This window comes from Bos mutus, chromosome 4 (assembly GCF_027580195.1).
Source record: "Bos mutus isolate GX-2022 chromosome 4, NWIPB_WYAK_1.1, whole genome shotgun sequence".
Taxonomy (NCBI): domain Eukaryota; kingdom Metazoa; phylum Chordata; class Mammalia; order Artiodactyla; family Bovidae; genus Bos; species Bos mutus.
In genome coordinates, this window is record NC_091620.1 from 109,087,735 (window position 1) to 109,103,479 (window position 15,745).

Below are 15,745 nucleotides of genomic sequence, written 5' to 3' on the forward strand. Positions count from 1 at the left end.
TGTATATTACAGCTCTGTTTACAAGGTTAGCGGTCTCATGTTAAGCTATTTGTGAGGCAAAAATCTGTGTTGCTGAGTTTTTCACATTAAATTATCTTTGAGAATATAGTCTGTATTCATAAATTGTGAAATGCGTGGTTCGATGAGAAAAATTCAGGAATCTAGAAACTGGGATGGAAAAAAAAGTGCCATCTTTATTTGTACTAATTTCAAACCATATTTTCTTTATTCATAAATTTAAGTAACCACATTAGTATTAGCAGTATCCATGATTCTGCAAACAGAAATCAGATACTTTTCATATCACATTATAGATGTCTTATAACTTTTATCACTATGAAATTATGGTATTATAAGTCTGTTAAATCTTCTTTCTTTACTCACCACAAAAATTTTTTAAAGTTTGAGTATGTCTATATAATTGGTTCCCTTGCAATCCTATATACTGTATGTTTTTAAAAACAGTATTCTGGGGACTCCCCTGGCAGTCTAGTGTTCAAGACCTCACCTTCCAGTGCAGGGGGTGCAGGCTGGACCCCTGGTCGGGAACTAAGTTCCCACATGCCTCGGGGCCAAAAGACCAAAACATAAACCAGAAACAACACTGTAATAAATTCACAAAGATTTTAAAAATGGTCCACATCCAAAAAGCATTATTTTGAGAAGGTATCCATAGTTTAATGAGATTGCTAGAAAGGTTCATGGCACAAAAAAACTGTGGTAAGGCTGGTTCATGTTTAGTGAATAGTTATAAGATTTAACAAAATTTAGTTTTCAACTACAGTAGACTAATTATTGAGAAGCATTAACAAGTCTGACTGTGGAGGCCTAATGTTATAAGGATGCTGATGGGGAAACAATGGGAGTGAAACTGATCAGAATACCTACTCACTCTTTTCTCATTCTCCCTTAGAGTGGAATTACCTTGAATAGAAAGCTGTGCTTAGCTAAAAAAAAGTTTTACCCATGAGCTCCCCTCTTCAACTGTTTTAGAATACATTTGTATTCTAGAACACTTTATTGGGACTTAGCTGCTAATATGGAAGATTTAGGTAATTTGAAATTTCCAAGAATGTAGATTGCCTGTTTGTCTTGGTATAAATCGTAAACTATCTAATGTTAAGACAAAACCCTCATATGGATTAATCACAAAAATACCCACTTGGGTTCTAAACGACACTGTATGTAGACTTAAAGTTGATACAAAGGCACACAGGAAGACTCTTCCTCCATGTGGGGAAAGAATAATCCCGGTAATATTTAATTCTAAAATTAGGACAACTTTCGGAATCTCTAAATCCTACATATTTGAGATAAATAATAAGGTGATATATACTACCATAGGCCGAATGCTTGTGTCTCTCCAGGTTTGTATTTTGAAAGTGAACCCCCAATTTGTTGGTATTTGAGTGGGGAAGGTGATGAGGTCAAGGGGGTGGAGCTCTCACGAGTGGGATTAGTGCCCTCATAAGAGAAACTTTAGAGATTACCCTTGCCCCTCTGCCATGTGAGGACACAGAAAATAAGTCTACGAAATTAGGAAAACAGACTCTCACCAGATAGCAAATCTGCTGGTGCTTTGATCTTGGACTTTCTAGCCTTCAGAACTGTGAGAGATAAATTTCTGTTGTTGAATAAACCACCCAGGCTATGGTATTTTGTTATAGCAGCCTGGAGAGACTAAGACAAGCACTGAAAACTAAGGCTCGTTACAAATGAAGAAGGTTCTTTTTGGCCCCACCTTGGAGCTTGCAGGGTCTTAGTTCTTTCAGTGAAAGCATTGAGAAAAAATAAAACAACATAAAAATGGGCTTTAAAAAAGAAGTGAGATCCTAGTATTTATGGAAAAATACAGAAGAGCATTTCTATAGCTTTGAGGCTAGAGATGCTTTATTGATTTTCAATTTTTAAAGTCAAGCTATGGACAAAAACATAGCAGATATGGTGCTGATTGTAAGATACATGGAGATATTAACACCTTTGACACTATGATAGGAAAGTTTGGCTTCAGGAGATTTCAGGGGAGGGTGAGGGGGGAACATTAATATCCTCACCTTTTGAACTGGAAAACCAAAAGTTACTATGAAAACTTGATGAAGAAAAGAAACGGAGAGGTTTAAGATAGTCTTTGAAGTTATAAAAGAAAATCACAGCAGACAAAAAAAAAATTAGCTATAATATTGATACTGAAAGGAAAGGAAGCCCAGTGGTAGAAAATTCAAGGTTAACTGTCTTATTGGAAAGTCAATAGACCATACTGAGTAAAATATATCGGGAGTTGGTATGTCTGGAACTAAAGGTATTAGCACATACTGCAGCTGTTTAATTGTTGTCTATCAAAAGAATTAAAAATATCAAAAACTATCCTTGAGTCTATGGTTGGAGCAGGAAGGACGGGGCAACATTAGCTTTGCATCCTAAGCTCTTGTGAACATTATAATTTGTAGAAGTGAGCATGTGCTGTAAATATAATTTTAATAAAAACGTAATAAAATGTTCATTATAAAAAAATGAAGAAGGTTCAAATACAGTGTAGTTAAAACGGTGAAGTCATTTTTATTTCAGTACTTGACAAAATACCCCATAAAATTCAAAACTTCTACCATTATACAAAAATAGGTCTCTACAAGTGATATTATCTGTCTTCATCACCAGTAGCAAATATATTAGGCAGAAACATGTAACTTCAGTAGCCTTATAAGAAAAGTGCAGGACACCTCAAGCTACACATTCAACTGTATCATAATGCCAAAAGTTTAATCTTTTCACCCATTAGATAAATAACACAATGTTTATAATTTAATCATTTAAATTAGCATTCCACAAATATACATGTAATTGAATGATTATTGTGCATGAATACATACACAGTGCTTATATGTACAAATTCCAGTTTTCGTGTGCTGGCAAGGGCTTTGTATACAATCATAAGCTGTGTTCGCATTGGTCCCATTGAATATCCACAATACAAAAGCACAAAAGAACCATTGATTTACAAAAGGAAATCTGTTTAAAATCAATTCATGATGTTTCAAAGGATTATCTTCTCATGCCAGCATGAAACTGAGTTGAACCTATAAGACAGGAACAGGATAGTTCAATGATTTCAGATCAGATTGTGACTTAGACTAACTAGTTCATGATGGGCAGAAGATTATTCCCTATCATTAAGAAAAAATGCTTTGTTTTCTCCTAAAGAAGTTTTATTCAAACTTGATTTTTTTAAAAGGAAATTTTGAATATATATATTCAAAAGCATCTGTATCTGTCTCCGTAACATGCTAAGTGAGATTAACATTAAGATTTTCTGTAAAGTGCCCTGCGGGCTGAATGTTCTATAGAACATTTCACTCTTCAAAATCTTGTGAAATTTAGATGCTCAGACCAACAAAGTCCAGCTATGATAATAAAAGTTTCCTATAGCAACAAGTTGTTTGAGTTAGACAATTTCTTGTATGAAGAGAGAAACTACTAAAAACAACTGGTGATGAGTCCTATCTATTTTGTAGGAATAGCAGAAAAAAGGGTCTCTAATAATAGTTATATATATATATGTATAATATGTGCGTGTCTGTGTGTATGAAAGTTGACTTAAAGGTCATTAAATTGAAGTGATTTAAAACCTTTGAATCAGGAATGAACTGAAAAGAGGGAAAGAGGTTTTTCTCACAATCCACTTCTAAGAATGAAATTTTTTGTGTGTTTTTGAAGAGAAATAAAAGGTCATCCTTACAGTCTTTGGACCGGGATGGGTTCCTCGGATCATACACAAAAGCACAAGGTCGGAACAGAGATTATAGCCGCACTAAGTGACTACAGAACCTGTGTCTTCCTCTCGCCTCCCTATGCCTTATCTGCATGCGCAGAAGCAACTGCTTTGGAACAAGTCCTCCAGCAGTCTCTGGAAGCTTCAGAGTATCTGCACATCGGTGCTCATCGTGCATCTCACCTAATCTTCTCAATGAGACGAGCAGGGATTTTTGGGGGGAAGAGTGGGATCCAGGGTGATAAATCCTGTTTTGTATTAAATTCCTAAAGGGTAGCTGATAACTCATGCACTGAACTAGAAAACTTGATTAATAATGAGGAAAGTCAAAGAATTTCAAAAAGAGAAAGATTTCCAGGTCTATCTAGCACTGTGGTGCTGCCAATACTTGGTTAAGCTGAGGGTACCTGACTGTACAGTTCCAAGTCGTCTTTGCAGTGCCTCCAGCCGAGTGATGTAATCTGTCAGGGCTCTGTCAGGATCATAATTCTGAAGCTGAGAACATGCTAAGGAACCAGGGTTTAAATCAGCTGGAAGGCCTGGGTACCTATGAGATTAAAAATATGAAGATGAATCCAAATTATCCAGAAACAATGCAAGTAACTCATGAGCCTGCCTCCACCCCTGCCCTCAAAAGGCAAAACACGTGTATACTCCCCAATCTATATGTATCCACCCACCTCTGAGTCTGCCATGTGTTAAGGAAAAAACTCGTCAATAAATTCAAAGCAGTCACTAAGTCATCAAAAGAATGCCCAGCACAACTGCTACTGCCGAGAACATCACTGAAGGCTGCATACGTATAAATGCATCTTGTCCTGCAAACTTCGGAGATTTTTTTCGTAATTCCAAAGCCGCAGTTTTAGTTAATGCCTTCTTAATGTCTAGCCACAGCGCATACACTGAGTAACACGTGATCAACGCTGTTTCCTTTACCCCTGGAAACCAGCTACAAATTCAAAAACTCTTTTTGGTTCTGGGCATTAGATTATGTAAACAATATATAACTAAAGACATGTTTAGCTATTTCATTGCAAAGCCCCAACAGTGTCCTTCATTCTCTGTTGCTAGAATAAGGACTGATGTTGAAGCTGAAGCACCAATACTTTGGCCACCTGATGCAAAGAGCTGACTCACTGGAAAAGACCCTGATGCTGAGAAAGATTGGGCGGGCAGCAGGAGAAGAGGGTGGCAGAGGACGAGATGGTTGGTTGGCATCACCAACTCAATGGACATGAGTTTGAGCAAACTCCAGGAGACAGTGGAGGACAGGGAAGCCTAGTGTGCTATAGTCTATGAAGTCACAAAGAGTTGGACATGACTTAGTGACTGAACAATAACAACACTGGTATAGATTTTATCAAACTCTTACCTATTTTGAAACGGTAAAGGAGACCTTGGATAGTCCAGATCTGATCTTGAGCGGTATGCAGTATGTCTCGGTTCTCCATAAAGCTCCAGCCCGCCAGAAGAATGATAAAATGTGTCAGTCTTTTCTGCACCTAAAGTAATCCAAAATGTACCTTGTAAAGAAAAGAAAAATACCAAGCCCTTGAAAAATTTCTACAAAACAGATAAGGTTCAAAAGACTGACTATACTGCACTATACTACACTATCTCCTATTTATAATCATTTTCAATTATTCTTGCTACAGAAATAGCAAGAGAAATTGCTAGAGAAACAATAGTATAGCTTATTTTTTTAACCTTTGAATATTAGAATTTCTGATAATCTGGAACTATAGCTCTAAGAAAATATTTTCTTACTCTGAGGAGTGTCTGAGTGTGTATGTTATGAGAGAAAAGGCAATGTGGATTAACAATATTAAACTGTTAATGCTGTTAATATTAAGTCCTTTTATCACTCTGTTCTGCTGACTTTCATTGGAAAAAACTGGAACCAAGACATACTAACTTACAACACAGAATTCATTATGGTTCAAATTTCAGCTGTTTCAGTATAAGGATCTATGTGTGTGTGCTCAGTCATGTCTGACTCTTTGTGACCCTATGGACTGTAGCCCTCCAGGCTCCTCTGTCCATGGAATTCTCCAGGCAAGAATAATGGAGGGGGTTGCCATTCCCGTCCCCGGGGATCTTCCTGACCCAGGGATTGAACTCGCGTCTCCTGCGTTAGTAGGGAAATTCTTTACCACTGAGCCACCGGGATGCATGTTTCAAAAACACTTCATTTAGAACAGTACCAAATATATTTCTTCTATCTCTGCACAGAAGAGGAAAAGGTGGTTTACTACCAGTACATGTCAGTTATGCTGTGTGTCTATAGCTCTGTGTGCTTCCCAGCTTCTCATCTCCTCCTTTTGCCTGAAATGCTGAAGCCCTAGTGTTTGAGTATAGAGAGAAGGAATTTTAACTTTTATATCACCTATTGGTAAACCCAGAAACCTGTTTAATATTGCTAAATTGTGAAAACTTCAAATTGAAACTTCCACATAATAGAGTAAGAGCAATCCTATCTCGAACCAGAACCTTAAATGCAGTTGAACAGAGTGGGCTCTGGAGCCAACAGGTAGGGCCACCATCCCCTACTGGGTAATTTGTTGCAAATGACAAAAGCTTTCTGTGCTTCAGTTTTTCATCTGTAATTGTGCTTACATCACAGAATTGTGAGAACACATGGAAAAAAGTCGGGCTAGTGTGAACCAAGTGTGCCATAAAAATCAGCTCTTTTACTACTCTTCAGAACAGCAAGGTCCTCAGCTTTGTTAGTTATCAGGGCTCTGTCTTTGGACAACACAGGTCCCAGAACACATTATTTGGAAGGTTATTATATATGCAGTAATTTTAGAGAAATCACCAACGTAAGAAAAAATTCTATTTTGACTTCACCTGGATTCAATCCAAAGCCATCCCTGTTAATATTGATGGAACCAGAACTTGTGACTCGATGCCACCGTCGAACCAAAAATTTCATTCTAAAAGAGATTCCAATGGAAAATTTCACAGAACATCTATAGTGTAAAGAGTATAGACACACACTTTCTACAGAATTCAAGTCATACATTTAAATATTAATGCAGATCAAATTTCAACATAATCACGTGGCTAATATTATGCCAATGTCCCGTGGTTTATGATAAAACTAAATGAAACAGAGCAGGGCTTTTCCCATGAGGCAGAGGTTTCCTGCTGCCAGTACCATGTTCTGGCTTTAGAGGAGCATGGGACACAGAGACGAAGAGCGAATATAACAGAAAAGGGAAGCTGGATGGGCAAAGGAAGGGCGAGGAAAAATGAAAAGAGGAGGAAAGAATGGAGACTAAGGGCAGAGGAGATGGAAAGAGAACAGAAAGACCCTTAATTTGGCAGTGAGAGTGAGTGGGGAAGCAAGAAGAGTGAGGCTGTGCAGTCAGGGATGAAATACAGTGCTGGCTTCAAAAGGGACGGGGGTGGCTATGTCACAACCCAGCTGTAGCAAATCGCTGCCTGCCCCATTCTGGCCCCAAGAGCTCATGGAGCACCAGTTTTGATTTCTTATTTCAACTAGTTTCAAGGCTTGGTTTTTAGGACGGTTAAAATACAACGGACATACAAGAGAAGAAGACGACTGTGACAGTGTGAAGTCCTTCAATGGTAACTGGCTCTCAAGGAGCCTTCCCGAGTCCTTGAAACCGAGATGAACAGCTAACTCCTGTGACCTCTCACTTACTGTCTGGAGGGCCGTGCATACTGCTCTGCCCCGGGAGAGAGTGAGTGAGGATTAAGTCTTTTTTCTTTGTCAACGCACCTCCCAGCACTTAACCCTGGATAGGCTGTACCAGGTGATGAAGGGAATGAAAGGAAGGAAAGCTCTTTGCTTTCTCCAACCCTCTAATTCTTATACCAGTGCTGAGAAATGACAGAACCAGATAGGAAGCCACCTGGGAGACACAGTCTGCAGGCTGTAAGGCCCTGGCAGTGCGGAGGCCAGCTGAGAAGGGCAGTGAGGAGCTGAAAGATAGCACATGGTCCCCAGCACACAAAAACACTAATACCACCTCTTATTCTGCCTCTGTGGCCTTCTGAGGTACTTGCGAGTAACCTGAATACAATGGGATTGGACAGTACTTAAAAAAAAAAAAGTCCTTTGAGACTGTCTGCCGCCTACAGAAGCAAAGGGAGGGGCAGCAAGGACAAAGCATCGAGGTGTCTGGGTGCATCTAGCCAGGTGAGAGGGCGGCAGGAGGCTGTGTCGTCAAGGGAGTCAGATTCCTGGCTCCATTTCAGCCACATACAGAGTGAGCATGGCAGTATCTAGCTTGGAAGGCCAAAAAGGAGCAGCAAACGCCCCAGCAGAGCCCAACACACACTCAGGCCAGGGATTTCTACAGCTGGGCTGCTGGAGGGGCTGTGGTAGTAGTGAAGAAAACGAAGCTATGTCAGCCGAGGTAACTTTTCAAAAAGCATTTTTCTCCCTTATGATCTCTTTTTTTTATATGTCTGAACTAGTTCATGGGCTTATTTAGATTAAAAAAAAAAAAGAGAGAGGGACCACCCAGACCAGATATTCCAGCTGAGTCACTGGCTGGCTGCCTCTGGGAGGGCCCTTTCCGTAGGGTCTGTCCGGTATGATGTGAAGTTCCCCTCCCTGACTAGAGAATGAAAACCTGCACAGAGGGAGGCGTGTTTCAGTGACGTCAAGTGACTCCTACTGGATGACTACGGGGTGCAGGAGGCAGAGCAGAGAGAGAGGACTAAAAATAACTCAGTTTCTCAGAATGCATTCTACTCAATGCCTTTTCTTTCGAGTACCTCACCTGGAAATCGCCATGGACACTCTGACGGCTGACCGAAACCTGGTGAAGCCCTTTGGTCGGTTGGTGATCACCTCCAGGTCTGTGAAGGCCGGCTGTCCCCCCATGCGGGCCAGCAGGGCCAGGGTGGCCTCCTCACACTCCTGGAACCCACCCAGTAACAGGAGCAGGTATTTCTTCTGATAAATGAGAGCTTTCCGAAAGCTTTCTGCCCTCAGGTATTTGCCATAAATTCTCTGTTTAAAGGGAAGAAAAACAGAAAGACATTATTCAAACCCTTCTGCAGGGGAAGATAATCTAGACTTTATTTTTAGTAGCAGGAGTAGAACGGCTGGTACCTCATCGCTGTTTTCTATTTTACCAGCAAAGTGGAAAGTAAAGCTAGACCTTGATACTTCCACTTCCATTTAGTCAATGAATTTTAGCTCCTATTAATCATAGTTAACGCAAATATTTTTGTCTTAGCCAAAAATAGTATAAAGCTTTTACAGTATAGAGTATAATAGTACAGAGCTACTTTTATTATTATCATCACATTTAACTTTTTCAATGTTAATATTTTCTATCTCTTTAAGAGTCATAAACTTACATTCATGCCATAGTTGGAATAAATATTACAAACGTTTTCTTTTTTTGGATTTTAAGTTAACTGCTTAAGGTAGTTGTACTATTAATACAGTATTCATTATAAGTCATAAGAGACGCTATTTAGAGGGCTTACCATTACAGAGCATGATCCTCTAATATTGACAGTAGCAGAGCTTCTATACGGAATTGAAAAGCTAACTTTCTGTTGGTTTATTAGGGATGAGACTGTAGGAATGGGGACCATGAGCCCAGGGGGCTGCTTCTGTGACCTCTGTGAGCTTAACCTGGTCCCAATCCTGGCATACTTTACCACAGTTTTTTTGTGACTAGCTAGAGACCTCATTCATGACAGACTGAGACACCCGGAGAAACCACCTCAGTGTGACCTCAAATTCTTTAGTCTGACCATTAGGGTTAGTGAGAGATGAAATAAGGCAAGAGCAGAGGACCGACTCTGTTGTATGTTAGCTGGAGGATGTCTCCTACCTTTATAGCAGCATGCTCGGAATCAGGGCTCAGATTCTGAAGTAGAGCTTCGTTCCTCAGCTCGGCTTTGAGTTTGTACACTTCAGCTTCTGCCCTCTTCAAGGATTTCTGGAGAGCCAGTTTTTCTCTGTTCCAGACTTCTTTTTCTGAGGTGATGATGGCTTCAATGTTGGGGCCACCACTGAGTGAAAACCTAGAAGACTGCAGAGGCCAGAGCCTACTTATGTGATTTTAAAGAACAAGTCTCTGAAGAAAAGTCTGAATTTAACTTATTAAATGTATCCCTATGGGAGATATAGAGTAGTATTCAGCTTTCCAACCTCAGATGGAGAAGTTCAAAGCCAATCTCAACTGACATTAGGAGGCTCGGATGGTAAAGAATATGCCTGCAATGCTGGAGATCTGGGTTCAATCCCTGAGTCAGGAAGATCCCCTGAGACAGGAATGGCAACTGCAGTATTTTTGCCTGGAGAATCCCATGGACAGAGGAGCTTGGAGGGCTATGGTCCAAGGGGTGGCAAAGAGTTGAACTCGACAGAGCGACTAATAGGACAACATTAACTTTTAAGTTTATGGCCTTGTTGAGGAGATTAACTTTACAACTAAAAGTCCCTATGAAAGCCCGGACCCATGTTTAGATTAGTTAGTTTAGATTAGTAGAGCATTCAACTAAAAAAGTCGATAGTCTTTTGTTTTGGCTGCGCCATAGGGCTTGAGAGATCTTAAGTTTCCTGACCAGGCACTGAACCTGGGCCATGGCAGTGAAAGCACTGAGGCCTAACCACTGGACCGCCAGGGAATTCTTTCCATTGTTTTTTGGGGGTAGACTTTCAAAATGGACCATCTGGGTCCAAATGCTGAGCCTGTTCCAAAAGCAGTGCACTGGAAAAGGGGGGGAAGCCAGCATGTACACAGGGAAGCGGGTCTCTGCAGAAGCTGTGTGGATGTGTTACCGTGTGTCTGACCACAAAGCCAGTCTTACAGGTCTTTCCTGTCTTCATACTGATGGTAACAGAGCTGACAGTTTAGTTATTTTATAGTTTTTAAAAGGGAAAAATGTAAATAAACTCCCGAAGTAGTTTATTAAGACTGAAATCCACAATTTAATAGCATTTTCACTTGAGTTGTGAACACAACGAGTGATAAATTATCGAGAAGAACAGGCAGAACACACATTTGAACACTTCTTCACGTGTGTCTGCAACTGGCCCACAGGTAGGGAGTTACTCGGCTTTGAAGATCAATGTGTCTTGGTTTGACTACTGACCTCAGTTTTCTCATGTGCAAGGCTGGGTATGGATTAGACATTCTGAACATACAAAACCCAGAATCTGGCAGAAAAGATTCCCAATCAATCAATAAATAAACAGCTACTATGGTTCCCATCCAATTTTCTAATGATGCTACTACACATCAGATGCTAAGTATGCAGCCATGATAAAAACAGACGTACGTAATCTCTGCCAGTTCCTGCCTGTCGATGCCACCTGATTTGCTCCTCCAGCTTCATAATCATGTTTCTTAAATCATTCTTTTCTTCAGTCAGTTGGCTGATATGTCCCGTCAGCTCAGTGTTTTGTCTTAGTAGTCTTTCAGTTAATGAGCCACAAGAAGTACCTGGGGACATTAAGGTAGGCTAAAAGACAAAACAGCGTAAGGTCATACGAGCACAAATGTTTATGAATAATGCATATAAAATGTGAACTCACTGAGAACAACAGACTTCATGAAGAACCATGGCTTGTGCTGAGTCTTAAAGTAATAACCAGGACTTCACCAGGGAGGAAAGAAGGGCATATTAAGTGATTACAACAGCAAGTACAAAGATACAAGGCTTGAGTGAGTATGTTACCTTTAAGAAGTTACAGACATGCTTATTAAGGCTAACCGTAAAGCCTGCTTTCATTATACAGATGACAGACCTAAATGTAGTAGTGAAGAGCAATGAAAGGCTTGAGGCTGGAGCATGCCATAAACAAATTTATGTGTGACAAAGAGTCCTTCGACAGTACTCTGCAAAGTAAAGTATATTAGAGAAGAAAGATTGTGGCGCCAAGCTGCGACATCAGGAAGTTATTGCCCACAGTCTAGGTGAGGAATGCTGAAGGCCTGAATGCAGGCAATGACCGAAGGCACAGGGACAGACATTTACGAGCCAGAAGGCACAGACCCTAGTGACTGCCAGGGGGTGCACGTAAGAGCAAAGGAAAGTGATCTGTGCTGACTTTCAACTGTACACTGGGCGATACCATGACCAGAAATGTGGGATCAGGGCCAGAAGGAAGAAAGGAAGACGATGCTCAGTCTGGTCTATGCCTGTGAGGTTCCTAAAGGTGTCACCGCGGGGTATGTTTCCCTAAGGAAAGGTGTTGCATAAATAACTGAAAATATCAACCTGGAACACAGGACAAAGGTCTAGACTAGAACCACAGTCCACAAGAAGATAAGCCACATAAGGGCAGGACCGTAGCCTCAGAACCCAGTACAGTACCTGGCACGTAGTAGGTGCCCAATATAAGTATTTGTTCAATAATTAAGTCTACTGAGAATTCAGGCTTAGGGAATGAATGAGCTTTCACAGTAAGAGGAAAACAATGGACGAGCATAGGAAGAAGAGGAACTCTTGAAGGTGAATGACAAAAGAAATGGAAGAAATGAGAGAATATTCCCACAAAAGGTAAGGAAAGAGGGTATTTTAAATGGAAGAGGTCAAAAGTATCAAATGTTACAAAAAAGCCAAGAACTACAGGGACTGAACAGATTTGCCACATGAGTGAACTGAGCACAGTGGCAGCATCACGAGCGTGGTCTCACCGAGCGGTGTGGGTAAAGGCAGACTCCTGCTGCGAGAAGCTCTTCATAACGTAAGTAAGAGGCCAGCAAAATTTTTCAATAATGATAATATTGCTTCCCCTCAAACTTTCACTATTTTCTGTTGTGGTAAGGCAAACATTACTAATATTTTAAATAAATGAAACGATAAAACTTTTTTAGAAAATGCAGTGCCAGTATCAAATGATTCATGTAATTTCTATAGCTTTGCTCTCGATACTTTAAAAAGTGTTTTTAAAAAGTCTTACCTCTTCTCCTGGCTGGCCAGTTAATTTTTGTAGTTGTAAAATAATTCTGTCAATATTTTCCTGAACCCAAACAAAATCTTCATCATCTGCTGTTTCAAACTGTAGTCTTCAAAAAAGAAAAAAAGGGCAAAAAGTCAAAACGTATCAACTCAAGGAGCAGTGTTACTAACACAAACATTACAGGTCAGGTGACACCACTTCACCTCTTTTTCCTCCTTTACATTAATTGTTCTCTTTGCCTGAGTCAGGGTGTTAGGAGGATTGTTTTCAGGTCTGTGAGTTCTGTTAAAGATAACCTTCTAATGTAAACATGCATTAACTTTAAAACTTCTCTAGCTACTACTGAGGGACAGACTGCCCAGCCTGCCTAAGAATGCCATTTCTAAAAGTTAGGCAGAAAATTCTAACCTGTTGGAGGCTTTCTGGGCTAGATGTTGTAGTTTTGAAGCCACACACTGAAGTTTTTGTCTGATTATTTCCAATTCATGATGATAGCCAGTTCCTCCTCCGTTCATTTCGATCATTTTAGGATAGCTTGATTCCTTTGTCTCTCCCATTTTCTGCTGAAGAACCCAATTTCTGGTTCGATCATTGGTTAAACTCCAAGCGGTTGGCTAGAAATTTTGGACAGAAAAAGAAAAACGAAAATTGTACCACAAATAGCACATCACATTCTTTCTTAAGAGAACACAATTACTGTTTATATTCCAAATAAACTTCTATAGATTTTTAAATGATTGTACATCATTTAATCCAGTATCAAAATTATATGATCACAGGACTGCAATATTCTTCTAAAAGATATTTTAAAACAAAATGTCAATTTACCTCATTAAGATTCTGATACAGAATTCTTCTACTTTCTCGTTCTTCTTCTCGTTCTAGTTCTTGCTTCTGGAATTCCTGCATAATTCCTTGCAGTCGTTTTCCTTCCAGGTCTAGCTTATAAACTTGCTGCCTTTTCTCTTCCAGCTGGCGCTGAAGATCTTCCACCTTGGACTGAAGCTCGTGCATTTTCTTTTGTCCCTCTGTGTTGGCCTCCTGTTCTGTCTGCAGTGTCTTTCTGTGAACCTGCCTATCCTTTTCCATTTGCTGTCTTGTTTGCAAAGAATCCAGTTTATATTTCTCAGTCTCATTTAACAGTTCTACGATACGACTGTGTTTCTCCTCTAGCTGTTTTTGAAGCTCTTTAAGGAGGTCCTCTGAGGGTAAGGATGGCCGGGGCTGCCCACTATCATCGCTGCTCTGCAGCTGTGCATGTAACTCCCGCTCCTGATCCAGGGTACTAGTCATTTCCCGAATCCGAACCTTCTCAGATTCAAGAAGTACCTGGAGCTCCAGGTTGCGGCCTCGTTCTTCAGCTAGCTGGGCCTCGTGCAGCGCTCTTTGTGATTCTATCTTCTGATGTGATTCATTCAGTTGCTGTTTCTGTTGTTCCAAAAGTTGACTCAGTTGGATATTTCTTTGTTTCTGACCCTCAAGTGAAAACTTCAGATCCTTGTAGGAGAAAGTTGAATTTGAGAATTTGTTCATGTTAATATTGGCAAAAATAATTCATAAGTATACAATTGTGCCCATTGTGCTTTTATTAATACTAAGTTGGTAGTATTTGGTAAAAGAACTGATGACCATTTTGCTAACTTATATTTTCAGTAGTTAGAGTGTAAAATTATTTGGGCAGCCAGTTGATGTTCATCAAAGAATATCAGCAAAAGAGAGTTAAGCTAAATAACACTTTCTCTCCCAACATTAATCATATCTACTTAAGGAATATTCAGCAGATTAATAATCTTTAAAAATAAAAGTATTTATCATATAATGTGATGGGAGTTCCTGAAACTCCTTGAATTTTCCCATATATTACTACATAACTTAAAATAATTGGGCTTATGGAGAAGGCAGGGGGACAAACTACTCAAAATCTATAAACATCTGTGATGATAAAAAATATTGATAACTGAAGAAATAACATGTCCTTGCTAGGCAGAAAGCTCACAATGCCTAGTGGCTACCATGGTGGACCTTAGAAAAAAAAACAAAACCCAAATGTAGCAGGGTAGAAATTCTGGTTGGGCTTCCCAGGTGGCGCTAGTGGTAAAGGATCTGCCTGCCAATGCAGGAGACACAAGAGACGTGGGTCTGATTCCTGGGTCAGAAGATCCCTGGAGTAGGAAATGGCAACGCACTCCAGTATTCTTCCCAGGGAAATCACACGGACAGATGAGCCTGGCAGGCTATAGCCGATGGGCTCGTGAACAGTTTAACTGAGTCACTGCGCACAGAGCAATTCTGGCTGCATAGTTTTTTTTAGCACAGAGCTAGCAAGTACTGGGCTTACACAGACAGAAGGGCTCAAGGAGAACTCTGCAAATGGCACTGCATGTAGTATGACCTGCTGTGAGCTGTGCGAGGCTGGGGTGTGCCTCTCTGGGAGTGAGCCCAGCATCAAGGGCCTCACTGTAAGTTTTCATAACATACAGTAGCAAGGGCTCTTGCTACCAGAAAAGCACCACTGCTCTCCTTTCCTAGGAGAAACAGGAACTGAAACCACTTCTGGGCTAAAAAGATACAACTGCCGTGTTTATCAAATTGTATATACGCGAATTCAAATTCCTAAAACACATGCTGTAGCAGAAGAGTCTCTATGCATCCTTGCATGCAGAAGAAAAAAAGGATCATACCATTAGCAATTTCTACTAATACTTTAGATAACACCGTAAGAATATTCAACACATAGTGAACAATTTATTTCACCTGATGAAGAGTGTAAGGCAGACACCGCAGGAAGAGGAACGTTTCTCTTCTATCACTGCGGATTCTTCCACAGACATTTAAAGATAAAGAAAACAGTACCTCAAGTTCTTCTTTGTCCCGTTCTTCACTGCGTCCCTGCTTGGCTTTCTCTTTCTCTAAAGCCCACTGGAGCTCTCTGGATTTCTTCTGTTCACTGGCTAACGTGTCATTAAGCAAATGAACTTCCTCTGTTTTATCTTTAACTTCCAACCTAAATCAGAGACAAATGAACTGTCATAAAACTACTCTGACCAAGTATCTATTGAGAGAGAGAGAAC

At 40.3% G+C, this 15,745-nt stretch overlaps 1 protein-coding gene across 5 annotated transcripts in view; it reads right to left on the minus strand.

Moving 5' to 3' along the window:
• Positions 1-2,538: 2,538 nt before the first annotated feature.
• AKAP9 (A-kinase anchoring protein 9) overlaps positions 2,539-15,745 on the minus strand; it is a 166,543-nt gene continuing 153,336 nt past the window's right edge. For 3 of the 5 annotated variants that reach the window (XM_070369878.1, XM_070369876.1, XM_070369879.1), the window contains 11 exons: positions 15,528-15,678; positions 13,503-14,171; positions 13,083-13,288; positions 12,675-12,780; positions 11,048-11,230; positions 9,595-9,795; positions 8,524-8,756; positions 6,617-6,702; positions 5,139-5,268; positions 4,174-4,313; positions 2,539-3,074 (listed from right to left, as the gene is read on the minus strand). In XM_070369878.1, the coding sequence (XP_070225979.1) occupies positions 3,040-3,074; positions 4,174-4,313; positions 5,139-5,268; positions 6,617-6,702; positions 8,524-8,756; positions 9,595-9,795; positions 11,048-11,230; positions 12,675-12,780; positions 13,083-13,288; positions 13,503-14,171; positions 15,528-15,678 (2,140 nt within the window). In that variant the 3' untranslated portion in view covers positions 2,539-3,039. Of the gene's footprint in view, positions 3,075-4,173; positions 4,314-5,138; positions 5,290-6,616; positions 6,703-8,523; positions 8,757-9,594; positions 9,796-11,047; positions 11,231-12,674; positions 12,781-13,082; positions 13,289-13,502; positions 14,172-15,527; positions 15,679-15,745 lie in introns of all 5 variants that reach the window. The other 2 variants (XM_070369877.1, XM_070369875.1) reach the window with 1 other exon arrangement.